The sequence below is a fragment of the Gorilla gorilla genome, chromosome 3 (assembly GCF_029281585.2).
Source record: "Gorilla gorilla gorilla isolate KB3781 chromosome 3, NHGRI_mGorGor1-v2.1_pri, whole genome shotgun sequence".
NCBI lineage: Eukaryota > Metazoa > Chordata > Mammalia > Primates > Hominidae > Gorilla > Gorilla gorilla.
In genome coordinates, this window is record NC_073227.2 from 18,705,101 (window position 1) to 18,722,179 (window position 17,079).

A 17,079-nucleotide genomic window follows, 5' to 3' on the forward strand; every position below is an offset into this window, starting at 1 on the left:
TAGCAGAACTGCTCTGTTCTCTTGTTTTAGGGTTATAATTCTATCAGTTCTTCCTTGGAATCAAATGTTTAAAAGGGGTTGGGGTTCTAAACTTTGGTAATGAAACTTTCACTTAAACTCCATTTTTCAGCACAGCACCCATTTCCCACTTTCAACTGTATCTTACATGCCTAATTCAAAATATTTCCTGGAGATGCATTGTCTTGATGGCTGCCAGGGTTGGGGAAGGATGATATCCTGGCTAAGTAAACCTCTGGTTCCTGGGTGAGGGATGTGTTGATTATAATGGATTCTTACAATGACTGCTGATAAATAACTCTTCCTTTCGCCCCAGGCCCTTTACCAGTTTTTAAGGTTAAATAGTGACTCCAATTTCCAAGCCTTTCAAAGTTTTCATAATGAGAATCTGCTTGGTTCTTATTGAACTTCCTGATTATAATTGAGTTTCGACAGGGATCAAAATTATGTCCTTATTTAGCTATATTTTGTTGTTGTTGTTGAGACAGAGTCTCACTCTGTCACCCAGGCTGGAGTACAGTGGCAAAATCAATAAAGGAATTGAAAAGATAAGAGCACTGAGGCAGGAGAATCGCTTGAACCTGGGAGGCAGAGGTTGCTGTGAGCGGAGATCATGCCACCGCACTCCAGCCTGGGCAACAAGACCAAAACTCCGTCTCAAAAAAAAAAAAAAAAAAAAAAAAAGGTAAGAACGTAGGATAAAGAAAATGGAAGAAGACATGGAAGAAGAAGACAGATGTCAACAAAATTTTGGATGAGGGGAAATTAAATGGACAAATGATAACTGAGTTAGCAAAACAGAGGAAGCTAAAATAGTAAATAAGAAGTAGGAGGAAGTTTAATAAGAAACAAGCTGATTCCCATTATGAAAACTTGGAAAGGCTTGGAAATTGGAGTCACTATTTACCCTTAAACTTAGCTGGGTGTGATGGCTCACACCAGTAGTCCCGGCTGCTCAGGAGGCTGAGGCACGAGAATTGCTTGAACCCAGGAGGTGCAGCTAATTCTTGTATTTTTAGTAGAGATAGGATTTCACCGTATTGGTCAGGCTGGTCTTAAACTCCTAACCTCAAGTGATCTGCTTGCCTCGGCCTCCCAAAGTGCTGGGATTACAGGTGTGAGCCACTCTGTTTGGCCTCTTATTTAGCTATGTTTTAATTGGAAGTCTTATTACAGTGGGTGCATACATTTTGTATTTTACTAAATACTGCTAAATTGCTTTCCAAAATGCTATACCAATTGAAGTTCCAACTAGTAGATGAAAATTTTATTTTGTACATCCTTATCAGCTTTTGACATTATCTGAGTGTTTAATTTCACCCAGTGTGATGGGTGAAAGTGCTATATAGTTGCTATTTTAATTAACGTTTCTCTGGCTGCTATTGTAGAAGTAGCTGTCAGAACTGCATGAAGCCTGGAAATGCTGGGAAGTCTTTTGGGTAATCATCCTTTGCCAGGCCTCCCAATAAGCACTGAGGAATGTTCTAGGGTTCGTTTGCTCATTTTACTTTCATCTAATGGACTGCCAGTACCAAAATCTGTACTAGTCCCAGTTCTCTAGAGGGACAGAACTAATGGAATAAATGTGTGTGTACACACACACACACACACACACACACACACACACATATATATATATATATATAAAGGGGAGTTTATTAAGTATTAACTCACATGATCACAAGGTCCTACAATAGGCTGTCTACAGGCTGAGGAGCAAGGGGAGCCAGTCTGAGTTCCAAAACTGAAGAACTTGGAGTCTGATGTTTGAGGGCAGGAAGCATCCAGCATGGGAGAAAGATGTAGGCTGGGAGGCTAGGTCAGTCTCTCTTTTCCTATTTTTCTGCCTCTTTATATTCTAGCCATGCTGGCAGCTGATTAGATGGTGCCCACCCAAATTAAGGGCGGGCCTGTCTTCCCCAGCCCACTGACTCAAATGTTATTCTCCTTTGGCCACACCCTCACAGACACACCCAGGATCAATACTTTGTATTCTTCAATCCAATCAACTTGACACTCAGTATTAACCATCACAAATAGGTAGCCAGGAAGCCCATTTGCTATTCTCATGGGGGTTGCTCACTCTTCAGGCCTCTGTTTTGGCATTCAGGCTGAAATCTCCTTCTGTGTGGGTCCGTTGTCTAGTGCTGAGGGGTTAGGGATCAGGGAAGCCAGACCCCATCTCCCACTCTGCTCCATTAGGCTCTATGCCATCTACTTCATTAGGCTCCATGTCATTCGCTCCATGACAGTGGCTATTGGCATCCCCTGTTAATTCCATCACTGACCAGCTGTAATAGAAACACAATGGCAAAGCTGGATGTCTTAACTTACAGGACTGGGTGATCTTTCTAATCAAGGATGCCATAGCTAACCCTTCTCTCTTGAGGCCCCTCTGGGAGAAGAAGCCTCTACACCAGCTCTGCTTGCTTCTCACCTGACTCGATATTAGTTGCTAAAAAGGTTTGCTAGGATTCATTTTGGTCTAGAGACTTTTTCGTGGGAAAGCTTCTCATTTCTTTTAACAATGAAGGGCCATTCAAATTTTCTATTTCTTCTTGTATTGATTTTCATCTGTAAAGTTATCTATTTCGACTCCACTGGAATAAAAGCACTTCTGATAGTTCTTTAATATCCCTTCAATGTCTGTAGTATCTGTTGTTTTGTCTTTTTTGTTAGTAACGTGTCCTTCTACTTAAGTTTTTGATTATTTTAGCTAGCTGTTTATTAATTTTCTTTTCTTTTGTTTTCTTTTTTTTTTTAATGGAGTCTCGCTCTGTCACCCAGGCTGGAGTGGCGTGATCTTGGCTCACTGCAGCCTCCACCTCCAGGGATCAAGCAATTCTCCTGCCTCAGCCTCCCAAGTAGCTGGGACTACAGGCACGTGCCGCCATACCCGGCTAATTTTTGTATTTTTAGTAGAGACCGGGTTTCACCCAGTTGGCCAGGCTGGTCTTGATCTCCTGAACTCATGTTCCACCCGCCTCTGCCTCCCAAAATGCTGGGGTTACAATCGTGAGCCACTGCTCCCGGCCTATTAATTTTCTTAATTGTACTTAATTGTTATTAATTTTCTTAACTTACAGGAGTGGGTAAGTTAAGACATTCCAGCTTTGAGCGTGTGTATGAATTACTTGTTTACAGCCTTTGCTCATACATATTAGGTTAATTGCCTTTTGACTTTGTCTAACTTTTGTAAACATTTTAAATTTTGGTGTAATGAATCTATCAATCCTTCCCTTGATGATTTAAGTTTTTGTCTTAAGAACTCTTTCCCTATCTCAAAGTCTTAAAAATTATTAGACAAAGATGTAAGACTCAATTTAATGGTTGCTTCTTGCTCTTAAGTATTTGATTCATGTAAAATATATTTTATATGATTTGAGGTAGAGACATAATTGTATTTTTTCTATATGGTGAGCCAATTTAACCAGAACCACTTAATAAATTATCTGTCCTTTCTCTACAGATGCTGCTTCTATTGTATTCACTTACCCTTCAAACAGGTACTCACTGCTTCATTCCCCGTGGCCTAGAATAGTGCCCCTAAAACAGGAGTACCCAATAATGGGCAACGTGCCTGTACTCCTGAAGCAGAGTGTTCAATCTTTTGGCTTACCTGGGCCACACTGGAAGAATCATCTTAGGCCACACGTAAAATACACTAATACTAATGATAGCTGATGAGCTTTAAAAAAAAATGGCAGGGCACGGTGGCTCATGCCTGTAATCCCAGCACTTTGGGAGGCCAAGGCGGGTGGATCACGAGGTCAAGAGATTGAGACCATCCTGGCCAACATGGTGAAACCCTGTCTCTACTAAAAATACAAAAAAATTAGCTGGGCACGGTGGCGGGCACCTGTAGTCCCAGCTACTCGGGAAGCTGAGGCAGGAGAAAGGCATGAACCCGGGATGCGGAGCTTGCAGTGAGCCGAGATCGCGCCACTGCACTCTAGCCTGGGTGACAGAGCGAGACTCAGTCTCACAAAAAATAAATAAATAAAAATAAAAATAAAACAGCTTCATTGAGGTATAATTGGTATATTAAAAACTGGACATATTTAATGTATATAATTTAATGAGTTTGGAGATACACATACATCCATAACACCATCATCACACTCAAAGCAATAAACGTATCTATCACCTCCAAACATTTCCTGCTTCCCCATCTCCCTTTTTGTGGTAAGAACACTTAACATGATTAACATGAAATCTACATTCTTAAAAAAATTTTAAGTAGGTAATACATTTTCGTTGACCATAGGCACAATGCTATACAGCAGATCTCTAGTACTTATTCACTTGTTATAACTGAAACTTTATACCCATTGAACAACTCTCCATTTCCCTCTCCCCACAGCTCCTGGCAACAACTATTCTATTCTCTGTCCCTATGAGTTTATTTCAGATGCCTCATATGAGTGGAGTCATGCAGTATTTGTCATTCTGTGCCTGGCTATGTCACTTAGCATGATGTCCTCCAGATTCATCCACCTTGTCACATATGCCAAGATTTCCTTCTTTATTGAGGCTGAATAATACTCCGTTGTATGTATATAACATATTTTCTTCATTCATTGATTCATTCATTTTTTTTTCTTTTTTGAGACAGTGTCTTGCTCTGTCACCCAGGCTGGGGTACAGTGGCATGATCTCAGTTCACTGCAACCTCCACCTCCCCAGCTCAAGTGATTCTCCTGTCTTGTCCTCCCAAGCAGCTGGCATTACAAGCACCCACCACCATGCCCAGCTGATTTTTTTTTGTATTTTTAGTAGAGACGGGGTTTCACCATGTTGGCCAGGCTGGTTTCGAACTACTGACCTCAAGTAATCTGCCCACCTTGGCCTCCCAAAGTGCTAGGATTACAGACATGAGCCACCATCCCTGGCCCATTTATTCATTTTTGATGGACATTTAGGTTGTTTCCATATCTTGGAATAATTGTGAATAATGCTGCAATGAATATGGGTGTGCAGATATCTTTTCAAGATCCTGATTTCATTTATTTTGGATACATACACAGAAGTGGGATTGCTGAATATAATAGTTCCATTTTTAATTTTTTAAGGAAACCCAGTACTGTTTTCCATAGTGGCTGCACCATTTGGCATTCCCACCAACAATGTACAGGGTTTCCATTGGTCCACATTCTTGCCAACATTTGTTATCTTTTGTTTTTAGATAATGGCCAACAGGCTTATGAAAAGGTGCTCAATTTCACTAATCATTGGGAAAAAGCAAATCAAAACCACAATGAGATATTAACTTCCACATATTAAGATGGTTATTACATGTGTATCTTGCCGGCCAGGCTCTGAGCTCACAATCACAGGGATTGTGTCTTTTTTGTCTTTATCTCCAAAGTCTAGCATAATGCTCATATGTCAATAATTGTTCTAGTAATTTTATCCTAAATTTGCCCTAAATATAATTTCAAAAGAGCTTTAGGGGTAATAGAGCATGAAATAAAATTAAACTATGTTTTGAATTTCTTTCTTCAATACTCAGAGACAGAGAAAATTATAACATTCAATTACATATTTACTTTTATTTAAATTAGTAAGGCTGTAAATTATGAATGTAAATGTGCTTAGCTAGAACAAATATTGCTCAGAATAAAAAAGATATACAAATATAATGCTAATATTATACAATATAGGCTATCTCATAAAAATTTGTACTTGTATACACACATACATAATTGGCTACATTCGACAATGGGATTCGTTTGATTCCTCCATAGTAATTAGAACAGGAGACTTAACTGATTACAGCCATGATGCAGTTACTTAAAAACACACACATACACATGCACACAGGCACAGGCACACACATGCACACCCCACATAAATAAGTTTGGGAAAATTTTAAATTTTCTCACTCAGGACTTTTCAAAGCCATCTCAAAGGAGCTTCCTCAAAACATTTAATGTTGGCATCACCCCACAAGTACTCAGAAATAAGTGTTAAAATAGAAATCCAATCGAGTAATGGGAAACTGACTTAGATTATCTTATTTGTTTGTATATTTATTTGTCATCTATCTCTCTTATTCACTGCTCTATTTTCAACATCTACAATAGTGCTTAGTAATGAATACACATGCAGTACACAAAGGTGCTAACACAATACATGACTAATGATGAGAGCTATGCACATTTATCCAGAATGAGAATTATTTAGTCCAAAAAATATCTGGAAAGCATAAATGCTGTAATTAGATAAAGCTAAAATTCTATTACTCTATTGAAACCAGATATCAAGTGATACTTTTAAACTAAACATGAAGTAATGGTTGAAAAGGGATTAAAACACTGGAATTTGGGCATGCCAAATCCAAATCATTGAATATTCAATTACAGATCTAATAAAGCAGGTAGACCATGAATAGGATAATTGCATATGGAGACCTTCGTTCCAGTCGCAACTATGTCACTGTGAGATTTTGGCCAATGAGGTACAATTTCCTCAATTATAAAATGCATTAGAAATAACTGCCCTCTCTTCTTTACAGAAGTGTTGTAAGAAACAAATACAATCAAATTTATATACTCTTATTATTTAATCATCCATTACAAGCAAAATGTAAATGTGATTGTCCTTACTACAATCAACACTGAAAACAGTGAATTCAGGATGTTGCTGTGGCAGGCCAGAGGTGGGTCACTTGAGTCTCCATTGAAATAACTTGCTGGCCAGCAAGTTAGTGGATAGCGTCCAGCTGCGCCTTCTGGATTGGCCACAGCATTTGCAGGTCTTTTTTTTTTCTGTTTTTCTTTTTCCCAGGATAGCCCCAGACAATGACTTAACAGGGTGGGGCACTAAGACCCAGACATTATTGCCCAGCATGACACTGTCTCCTCTCTGGGCAAACTTTGCTTTGGGCCTCACTATGAGCTGGCCAAGACTCTCCCAGAGCTGTGTCTGAATCTCATGCTTTTTCTCCTCACTCCCCACACCTCCCCTCTTCCCTCTCACAGGTGGGAGCCTGAAAGCCCACCCCATACCCATACTTCTCTTTCTTCTCCCTTTTATCTTTCTTAAACATTAACCTCCAATCAGTGTTTGCACTTCTAACTTTGTCTTGGTGTCTGAGTTCTAGAAAACCCGACTAACACAGTCCCTCAAACCCCAATCACCCGAAGCAGCCCATGTCAGTATTTTCCATTTTATATTTTTTACAGAAGTGTTCAAATACATAAAAATATTGTAAGCTTTTTATTGCAAGATGCTTATTTCTTTTTTTTCTTCCTTTTCCCCTCATTCTTGCTGTCATCTTAAGGATGCTGAATTTCTACTTCTTTTTTCTTCTTGGAATTATATCTTGTATTTGTGAACAAGAGGTGATAAAATATTATTTCAAGCATACACCTTATCAAGTGCTAACCCCCACCTGACATTCACCTATTTTATCAACAGCAATGGTTGAGAGGACTCATAGACATTTCTTGAGAACATAGCATTGAATGGCATGGCCTCAGTGAATCAGTGAGTTGGAGGTTATCAGTAATCTCCCAACAGCTTTTTAGGGTGAGGGTCAGATTCCTTCTTAATATGAGCCTGGAGCCCTTCTGTAAAGTCCTTGTTTCCATACTGTCCCTGGCTTGTTGAATTCCAGTAGAGAATGACCAGCAACCATACAGCTTTTAGCTTTGACCGGACCAGTGAGTTCTTTCATATCCAAGCTCCAATTTAAACACTCTTGTCTCTTGGTTCTATGTAATCCTCTGCAGGCATACTCTACGATAGGCTCAGCTGGGTCTCAAAAGTTCCAGCTTTACAAATAGCTTCTTCATTAAATGCTCCTGATGTAACTTATAGGCATCACTTCACATTGACCTTGTGAAAGGAGAACACCTGAGCGGGTATTTGGATAGTGGGTAGATGCTAAGAGCTTTTCGCAGAGAGCTCATTGTCTGCTGTCTTACAAAAGAGATAATCCTGCACATTGTTTTTACTGTTTTCATTTGCTTCTATTGCCTTTTAATTATTTTTGGTTTCCTTTCTGCATCAATGCTACGATTACATAAATACTCTATGAATTTCCTATGTAAGCTTTGGTAGCATTTGACATCATGATATACTGTTATTTTCGACAGACAGCATGTTTTTTAAAAAAGCTTATTCCCACGAGAAGAGTTTATTTATTTTAAGGTGGTAAATCTGTATTTTCAAATTGTTTCTATCTTTCTCTCTCTCTCTTTTTTTTTAAATTAGCTTTTCAACTTGATTGTAAAATGTCACAGCACAGAGAATGTACCTGGGAAGATGAGCTTGCATGGAGCCAGGCAAAGCAGATTACAATCTGGGCTCTCTTCTCATATTGAGTAAGATCAATAGCTACTTCGAGCCTCTGTTTCCTCATCTTTATTGTAAAACAATAATAAAATTAAATCCTCTTAACCTCTACAGGGAATAATATCATGGCCTGTGCAACGTTACTGCAAGAATTAGCACTAATTTGAGGACAGTTTTTCTCTGTCTTTGAATGGAAGTCCATAATTGGAATTGTTAATACAATTTTTAGTTTCCCTCAGACATATGCTTGCCTGAAGGCTAGTGTAGGATATAATCTGAGCTCTGTACTATGAATGTGTTAATTCCATTTGACTTAAAGCTACTTGAAGCAGATGATGCTGGAGGCTGGTCCCATGGCCGTTTCACACCCTAGTCAGAGGATTTTCAGTTTCTGTCTTCAAGGTGACATTCACAATTGCTGGTTTCCCATACCACATTTCTTCCCTATGCTTGAATTTCTAGGATTACAATAAAAGAGAGCTAATATTCACCAACCCAACACCTTTTTTTTTTGAGACGGAGTCTCGCTCTGTCCCCAGGCTGGATTGGAGTGCAGTGGCTCGATCTCGGCTCACCGGGTTCACACCATTCTCCTGCCTCAGCCTCCCGAGTAGCTGGGACTACAGGCACCCACCACCACGCCCGGCTGATTTTTTGTATTTTTAGTAGAGATGGGGTTTCACCATGTTAGCCAGGATGGTCTTGATCTCCTGACCTCGTGATCTGTCCACCTCAGCCTCCCAAAGTGCTGGGATTACAGGCGTGAGGCACTGCGCCCAGCCCAGCATCTTTAGTGTAACAAATCATCCACACACTGTAGATGTGTAAGGCCCAACAACTGACATAAAGGCAGTGAAGTGTCCTGTAAAGAGCACAGATTTGGGAATTTCCTATAGACTTGTCCTGCACTGGCTGCAAACATTTAAGCAACAGCTTCTGGTGCCCTTTGCTGCTCGCCTGTATCATGAGCATAATGGCTATGTTTATAGTATTTTTTGTTGTTGTTTTTTAGAAGATACTTTTAAAACCCTAGTTTTTATTTTTATTTATTTTCCAATGGCCAGTTACTGGAATGTTTTTATTTTTTGCATGTTATAAATATTTTCTCTGTGGTTTGAACTTTCAAAACCGTGATTGATTTTCCACTCTCTGTTATAGACTGTTTTTCTTTTCTACAAAGTTAAAAAAGTTGTCTCTTGAAGGCACAGAAAATAAACTTTTGAAATCAATGAAAACAATGGAAGCGCTGAATCCAGTAAACCAAAGATAACACAAAGACCAGGCTACAGAGGCAAGAGGTGTCTGGTGAGAGGGAGTGGCTGAGTGAGGTGACACTGTTTCCTGTGGACCCCAGTTTTATCTTTCCCATCAATTAGTATAATGGGAAAATTCTTGTAGTGTTCGATGATGTCTTCTACTGAATCAAACTTCTGAAACACAGAAAAGAAAGTTAATGACTTTTAAAATATCTTTTGTGTCTGTAGGTTAAAGTATAGCTAAGGTGCCTCATTTTGCATGGGGAAAAGGTGAACCAATTTAACAATGTTTGTATGGTAAAGGTGTTTCAGGAAGTGGTTTTTGGTTTGTTTGTTTTTTTCTGAGACGTTGTTTTGCTCTGTCACCCAGGCTGGAATGCAGTGGCACAATCTCGGCTCACTGCAACCTCCGCCTCCCGCGTTCAAGTGATTCTCCTGTCTCAGCCTCCCAAGTAGCTGGGATTACAAGCATGCGCCACCACGCCCAGCTAATTTTTGTATTTTTAGTAGAGACAGGGTTTCGCCATGTTGGCCAGACTGGTCTCGAACTCCTGACCTCAGGTGATCCACCTGCCTCGGCCTCCCAAAGTGCTGGGATTACAGGCATGAGCCACCACGCCTGACCGGAAGTAGTTTTTAAAAAGAGTATGGCAAGCTTGAAGGATGAGTGATAAGAATGATAACAAGAGAGAAAAAAATTCTTGAGAGAACCAAAAGTGAGCCCTATGGCAGCTCTTTAAACTTCCTACACAGGGAGTTTTCCCTCTCTGGAATCAGATCACACTGGTCAAGTTCCATTCTATTGTTATCACAACCTTTCTATCCTAAGGACTCAGATGGGTTAATTACACAGCAATCAAGCCTTGGAATCTCTGTTGCTTCCCAAACCTCAACCTTAGCTCTGACCAGCAAAAATATAGAAGATTCAGGCTCGAATGTAGTAAATTGGTGGGCAATGCCTGCAGTGAGCTTGCCCTCCAGTAACGAAGTCTAAGGAATTCTAGTATACATAGAAAGAACAGGGACAACCATGGGGCTGCTTAGCTAATTTAGCTGCCCTCCTTAAGCTTCTTGTGAAATAATGAGGTAGCTGCAGATTTCAGTGTTTCTAGATACACAGATAAAATGTTATGACAATTTAACGGAAAGTAAGATTATTTCAGGTTTAGGGAAATGGGGAAGTGCTTTGTCAAGGATACAGACTTGAAATGGGCTATGTTATGGGTCATTCCAGATAAGTAGACAGGAGGGTTTAAAGACATTAAAAGCAGAGAATGTACAGGACCATGCATAAGGACAGGTATTGAGAAGACTTTAGCATATATAGTAATTTTTTTTTTTTAATTTCAACAGCTTTAGAGGTACAAGTGGCTTTTGGTTACATGGATGAATTGTATAATGGTGAAGTTTGGGCTTTAGTGTACCCATCACCCAGATAATATACATTGTATGTACCCAGTAGGTGATTTTTCACCCCTTAGCCCCCTTCTCACCCTCTCCCTCTCTGAGCCTTCAATGTCCATTCTGCATACACAGTAATTCTGATCAGGTGAGTTTGGATAAGTTCCTAAAGGAGAATATTGGGAGATAATTAGGAAGAGCTTGCTCAACCTGCCTCCCATGTTTCAAGACAACTTAGATCCTCCTTAGCAAGCCTGTGAGGTGAATAGGCAAGGGGGAATGATCTTCCCTAAAGAGCGAAGGGAATTTCCGCTCAGAGAAGTGGACCGCCTTACTCAGAGTCTCCCATGGCTAGGGAGGGTGAGACCAGGAATGAAGGCTCACTTTTCTGGATACTTCTTTTTATTTTTCAGCTTTGCCTATAGCTTGTGACCTCTGATGCTCCAACAAACCAGGGTAGAGATGACACAGCCTGAAGAAAGGGAGCCGCGTGGGGGCTACTCTGCCTCTGATTTGGTTTTGTCCACTCCTTCCTCTGTCCGGGGCATCCTAGGTGCAGCAATGTTGCAAGGCCTCAGGAATAGCCAATGGAGAATGAGATTGACCAGTTAGGACCTCACAGGGATGACATTCTGTTGGGAGCAGGCAGAAAATAATTTCCTATGCAAACAAATAATTTCATTTAGAGCTATGTGCTGTGAAAATCGTCAGTTGAGGCTTAAGAACCTCACCAGGTCACTCAGAGGCTTCCCTCGGGGCTGTTGGGAGGGAACGTTCTTTTCTGTTAGAGGCCACTGAATAGAAAGCAATTAAAACGCTACAAACCTGTGACTTCCAGGGTCATCTCCTCCTTCCCACCATCATGTGGGGTTGGGGGGGTTGTGTGAAGAGCAAACAGACACCACACTGGGGATAAAAACGTGGGGAAAGAAATGTAGAGTGGGAATGTCTTGATGTTAACTAGTCCCTGGATCGAGTCCATTTCTGTCCTTTCTGGTTACATTACAACACATTTCCTTCTCTCCCGCCTGAGCTCATTTGAATTGGGGTTTGTCTTTTCACACCCAAAGAGTCCTGGTTCAATCTGTAAGTCCCTTGTCCTTCTGAAACCTTTACTGGATCTGCAGCAGTTTCCAATCAGATAACCTATGTGTCAGTCTGACTTAGTGTGTTCAACCTGTTAAAATACTAGGCCAGGCGTGGTGGCTCACACCTGTAATCCCAGCACTTTGGGATGCCAAGGTGGGCAGATCACTTAAGGTCAGGAGTTCGAGGCCAGCCTGGCCAACATAGTGAAATCCCCTCTCTACCAAAAATATAAAAAATTAGCCAGGCATGGTGGCATGTGCCTGTAATCCCAGCTACTTGGGAGGCTGAGGCAGGAGAATCGCTTGAACTTGGGAGGCGGAGGTTGCAGTGAGCTGTGATCGCGGCACTGCACTCCAGCTTGGGAGACAGAAGAGACTTCATCTCAAAAAACAAACAACAACAAAAAGTACTATAAACCTGGCAGCTTAGAAACAGCAGAAATGTATGTCTCACTTTCTGGAGTCTGGGGAGTCCAAGATCGAGGCACTGGCAGATTGAGGGTCTGGAGAGGCCCATTTTCTTGCCTTAATGCTGTGTCCTCACATGGTCCAAAGAGCAATGCACTCTTTTACAAGGGAACAAATCCCATCTGTGAGGGCTCCACCTTCAAGACCAAATCACTTTCCAAAGTCCTCACCTCCTAACACCATCACCTTAGGGCTTAGGATTTCAACACATACATTTTGGAGGAATACAAACATTCAGACTACAACACTACCCATATTAAGTATACAATAAATACGAGTTTCTACCTGATGCTAAGGTAAGGTACTTTCCCCATTGTCCAATGGGGAGATTAATCTCTACTACAGCAGGGTAATTGTAAGCAGAGGGCCTGTGGAGCCTAAATGCCTGAGTTCAAAGCCTGGCTCTCCCAACCACTAACAGTGTGAATGTCAGCAAGTTTCTTGCATTCTCTGTGCCTCAGTTATTCTATGAACAGTGATGGTAACGATAGGACCTAACTTTGAGATTCATTGTGAGAATGGAATTGATGCATATGCAGTACAGCATTCAGAAGAAAGCGTGACACAGAGTGAGTGCTCAGCACATGCCAGGCCTTACGATTAACTCCTCCCTTCTAGCTTTGCCAAGAACATCATGAGAGAGCAATGCAATCACCAAGAAGTTTATAGACCATTACTGTAAGCCTTTAGGAAGAGAAGAATTTTCTGTATTTCATTTCCAATTTTAAACCAAGCACAAAGTTTTCTTTCTCTGTCTTCATGCTTGGTAAAACAAAAAGTGAATAACAACCACACACAAAAAAACTTTTTATGCAGAACTCTTTCACAAAATTGGTTAAATCCACATCACTAAAAGGAAATCTTTCCTAGTTTCAGTCTTCAGAGGGAAGATGATTTCTTTGTCCTAGTCTCATTCCTATTTTCTTTAAGATTGCCTCAAAATAATACATTTGCTATTAATTGTTTTAATAATCTGCTACATGGATGACATTTCATATGAAATTGTAACTTTAACAGGTAGTAGGCAGCAAGAGAGGTGCAACTAGTCACATGGTCTTTCCTATTTTTTTTTTTTTTTGAGATGGAGTCTCACTCTGTCACCCAGGCTGGATTGCAGTGGCACAATCTTGGATCACTGCAACCTCTGCCTCCTAGATTCAAGCAATTCTCCTGCCTCAGCCTCCCAAGTAGCTGGGATTACAGGCATGTGCCACGGCGCCCAGCTAACTTTTTGTGTTTTTAGTAGAGATGGGGTTTCACCATATTGACCAGGTTGGTCTTGAACTCTTGACCTCAAGTGATCCACCCACCTTGGCCTCCTAAAGTGCTGGGATTACAGGCGTGAGCCCCCGTGCCCAGCCTTGTCCTTTCTTATTATTGGTTTCTAATGATGGGGTCAAAATTGAAATATTGCCCTGAAGAGACTTTTTAATAAGATTATATTCAAGCTCTTAGATATTGAATAATCTTTTCCAGGGGGACAACCAATGTTATGCTATTATTAGATCTTAAAATCTGTTTAAACCTTTTGTGTTTATTCTATATATGAACTGTGGGCGATGTTTCCTTGCCAGAAAAGTAAAGAAATCTGTTTGGGTACACACATGAGAGTGAAAGAAGGAAAGGGGGAGAAAAGAGAAAGAGAGACAAATGCCAAGCAAGCAGGAGGAGAAGGAAGCAGACAGAGAAGGTGTGAAAAAAACCCATGGGTTAATTATTTGTCTCTGTTCTTTAGTCTTTAATGTTTAGTTTATCATGTAAATATCTACGGTGGTTTTTAGAAACTTATAAACATCTGTAGAACAAAAGGAGAGATCTGGAAATTGAAATTGAAATGTCCCTTCTCTGAGATTTCACAGAAATGTTGACAAACATGACTTATGAAACTGAGATGCAGGGCTGATGTTTGGCAGCAGTTAAGCTCCGCACGTTGTTTAAGGCAGGTGCCTCCTTGGCTGGCTAGGGCCGATGTTCTACCAATCTCATTCTTGCTTAGGTGCCTACAGAGATCGGCACAGGTGCACAGGGTATTCCCTGGATGGCAGGGACTTGACATAACTCTTTCTGTGTTCCCAGAATGCAACACTGAGTCTAACATACTGTAGGCTTACAATTAATGCTTGGACAATAAATAAGTAAAGGAGCAGTGGGTGCTAAATGATTTCCCCCAATATGTCCATGTCCTAATCCCAGAATCTGGAATATGACCTTACATTGTAAAAGAGCTAATACTATTTTATATGGTATGATACAGGATAAAGTTAAGGATCCTGAGAGGGGGTGCTTATCCGAGGTTATCCCAGTAGGCCCTAAAAGCAATCATGTGTTTCTTCATAAGATAGGAGCAGTGGGAGATTTTGATGAGAGAAGGGGAGAAGGTCACGTGACCATAGAGAGAGATGGGGAGAAGGTCACGTGACCATAGAGAGAGATGGGGAGAAGGTCACATGACCATAGAGGCAGAGACTGGAGTGACGTGGCCATAAACCAAGGAAGACAAGGATTGCTGGCAGCCACGGAAAGCTGGAAGAGGCCAGGAGTGATTCTCCCCTGGAGCCTCCAGAAGGAGTGTGGTCCTGCTGATACCATGATATTGGACTTCTGGCCTCCAGCACTGTGAAACAATAAATTTCAGTTGTTTTAAACTGCAAAGTTTCTGGGGAAGGGATACTTATTAAGCACCTGCCTCTATGTGTCTGCCACTATTTACATGAACTCATGTCACACTCAAAATAACTCCCAAGAGTTAGGCATTGCTGCATCATCTGTGTGGTTAAATTCAAAAGTTGCAAGATAGCTACAAAACTACACGAAATTAAAATAATCTTTGAAGATGCTGTTTCTCATTATGTTTTTCCTGCTGAGTTGGGTGAAGATGCTTTCTTTAATTGAACCCTGGCTAAAGTAGCTAGTTGTTGGCTTGCATTTAGCAGAGCCTTGCTATGTAAAATGCCTTTATCTTGTTTTAAAGAAGCGTGATTCTTCCTCAGCAAGACAAAAGGCTCAGGCTGTGAAAAGCATGAGGGAACTGAGTGAAATCCAGACTGTCTTCCTCTTACACAGGGCACAGCTCCCTCAGAGGGAAGGCAGGAAGAACCACCTGTGAATTGTCATTTTTTACCCACTGCCTGGCACACAGTAAGCTCCAAGTAAGTGTTAACTATTCTTTAACTGTGATTCAACCTGCAATGTGTTCAAACGGGTGGGGGATTGCTTGTATTTGCCATGGTGTTATTTGAGTCTGCTTGTGGAAGCGAGGCATGAGAACAGGGTCTGGAGGCAGGGAATCTAAGGACTTCCTAGAACCAAATCAAATGGAAACACTTCAGTTATGACAGGAAGTATCCTTTCTATTTACATAGGGCCTACACTGAGTAAATGACTTTGTAACTTTACTTCATCCTCTTGGTTTACATAGGGCGAACACCAAGTAACAATGGAAACCTCTAGCAGATATTTAAACCGCAGAAAATTCTTTAAGGGTGCTCTTGAGCCCCTATGCCGGGGCCCGCTCCCACCCTATGGAGTGCACTTTCATTTTCAATAAATCTCTGTTTTTGTTGCTTCATTCTTTCCTTGCTTTGTTTGTGTGTTTCGTCCAATTCTTTGTTCAAGATGCCAAGAATCTGGATACCTTCAACTGGTAATGGAAGTCAATGTTTTGCAAACTATACCGCATCCCAGAATTGCCATTTACTAGCTGTGACTTTGGGCCAGATACTTAGTATTTCTGTGCCTCAGTTTCACAGTTTGTTAAATTGAAATATTGATAGCACCTACCCCAGAGGTTGGCTATGAGGATTCAATAGATCAAATCAGTCATTAATGGCTAACTGCACAGAATAGTTCCAGTGCATATAAAATCCCACCAAAACTCAGGATTCTGCCTTGGATTTCTTTCTCATTGCTTGCTTTATGTATATATATATTTATATTATTAGTGAATGCTTTAATTGATTCATTCTTTCACCTGTGGAAATGTATGTTCAACACATGTATGGGAAAAAAATAAGGAACGCAAAGGAGGAGAAAATTCCAGATGAACACAGAAAGGAGCTTCTTAAAACAGACATTTGGTTCTCTCAGGGTTCCTTGGTGACAATAATTAGAGCAGCTCATCTGGAGGCAGAGGGTCTAATCTATGGCCTGCCATAGGAGATGCTCCTTATTTGCCAAGACAGTCAGTGAACCCGCTGACAGTCTGATTAAGCTGTTAGGATATTATCACAGAGTCACCCTACTTCCTCTTCTTTATTAGCAGACCAAAGTGGGGCATGTTGGAAAAAAAGCAGTAACTATCTCAGGTCTCAGTTTCCTTGCCAGTAAATGAGGTTCATTAATATGTCCTTTCCAGAGCTTTTTCAAGAACTCCATGTGAGAGCAAATTAAACAGCATTTGGCCCAAGGGCCTGGCACATGCAAAGGCACACCATGTCCACGTCCTCTATTCTCTAAGGACAAAGAACCCTGAAACCCAAGCATTTAAGAATTATATAATGCTTTCCTGGCCAGGCGCGGTGGCTCATGCCTGTAATCCCAGCACTTTG

At 40.9% G+C, this 17,079-nt stretch overlaps 1 protein-coding gene and 1 long non-coding RNA gene across 3 annotated transcripts in view; one reads left to right on the forward strand and one right to left on the reverse strand.

Annotated features, from left to right (window-relative positions):
• LOC129532851 (uncharacterized) overlaps positions 1–16,100 on the forward strand; it is a 40,431-nt gene extending 24,331 nt beyond the window's left edge. The window contains exons 2-5 of one of the 2 annotated variants that reach the window (XR_008678776.2): positions 8,239–8,348; positions 14,107–14,222; positions 15,596–15,681; positions 15,951–16,100. This is a non-coding gene — a long non-coding RNA (uncharacterized lncRNA). The remainder of the gene's footprint in view (positions 1–8,238; positions 8,349–14,106; positions 14,223–15,595; positions 15,682–15,950) is intronic. The other variant, XR_010133328.1, reaches the window with a different exon arrangement.
• Positions 5,602–17,079, reverse strand: part of CLNK (cytokine dependent hematopoietic cell linker) — a 199,678-nt gene continuing 188,200 nt past the window's right edge. The window contains exon 19 of the mRNA XM_055384078.2: positions 5,602–9,749. Within this exon, the coding sequence (XP_055240053.2) occupies positions 9,603–9,749 (147 nt within the window). The 3' untranslated portion in view covers positions 5,602–9,602. The remainder of the gene's footprint in view (positions 9,750–17,079) is intronic.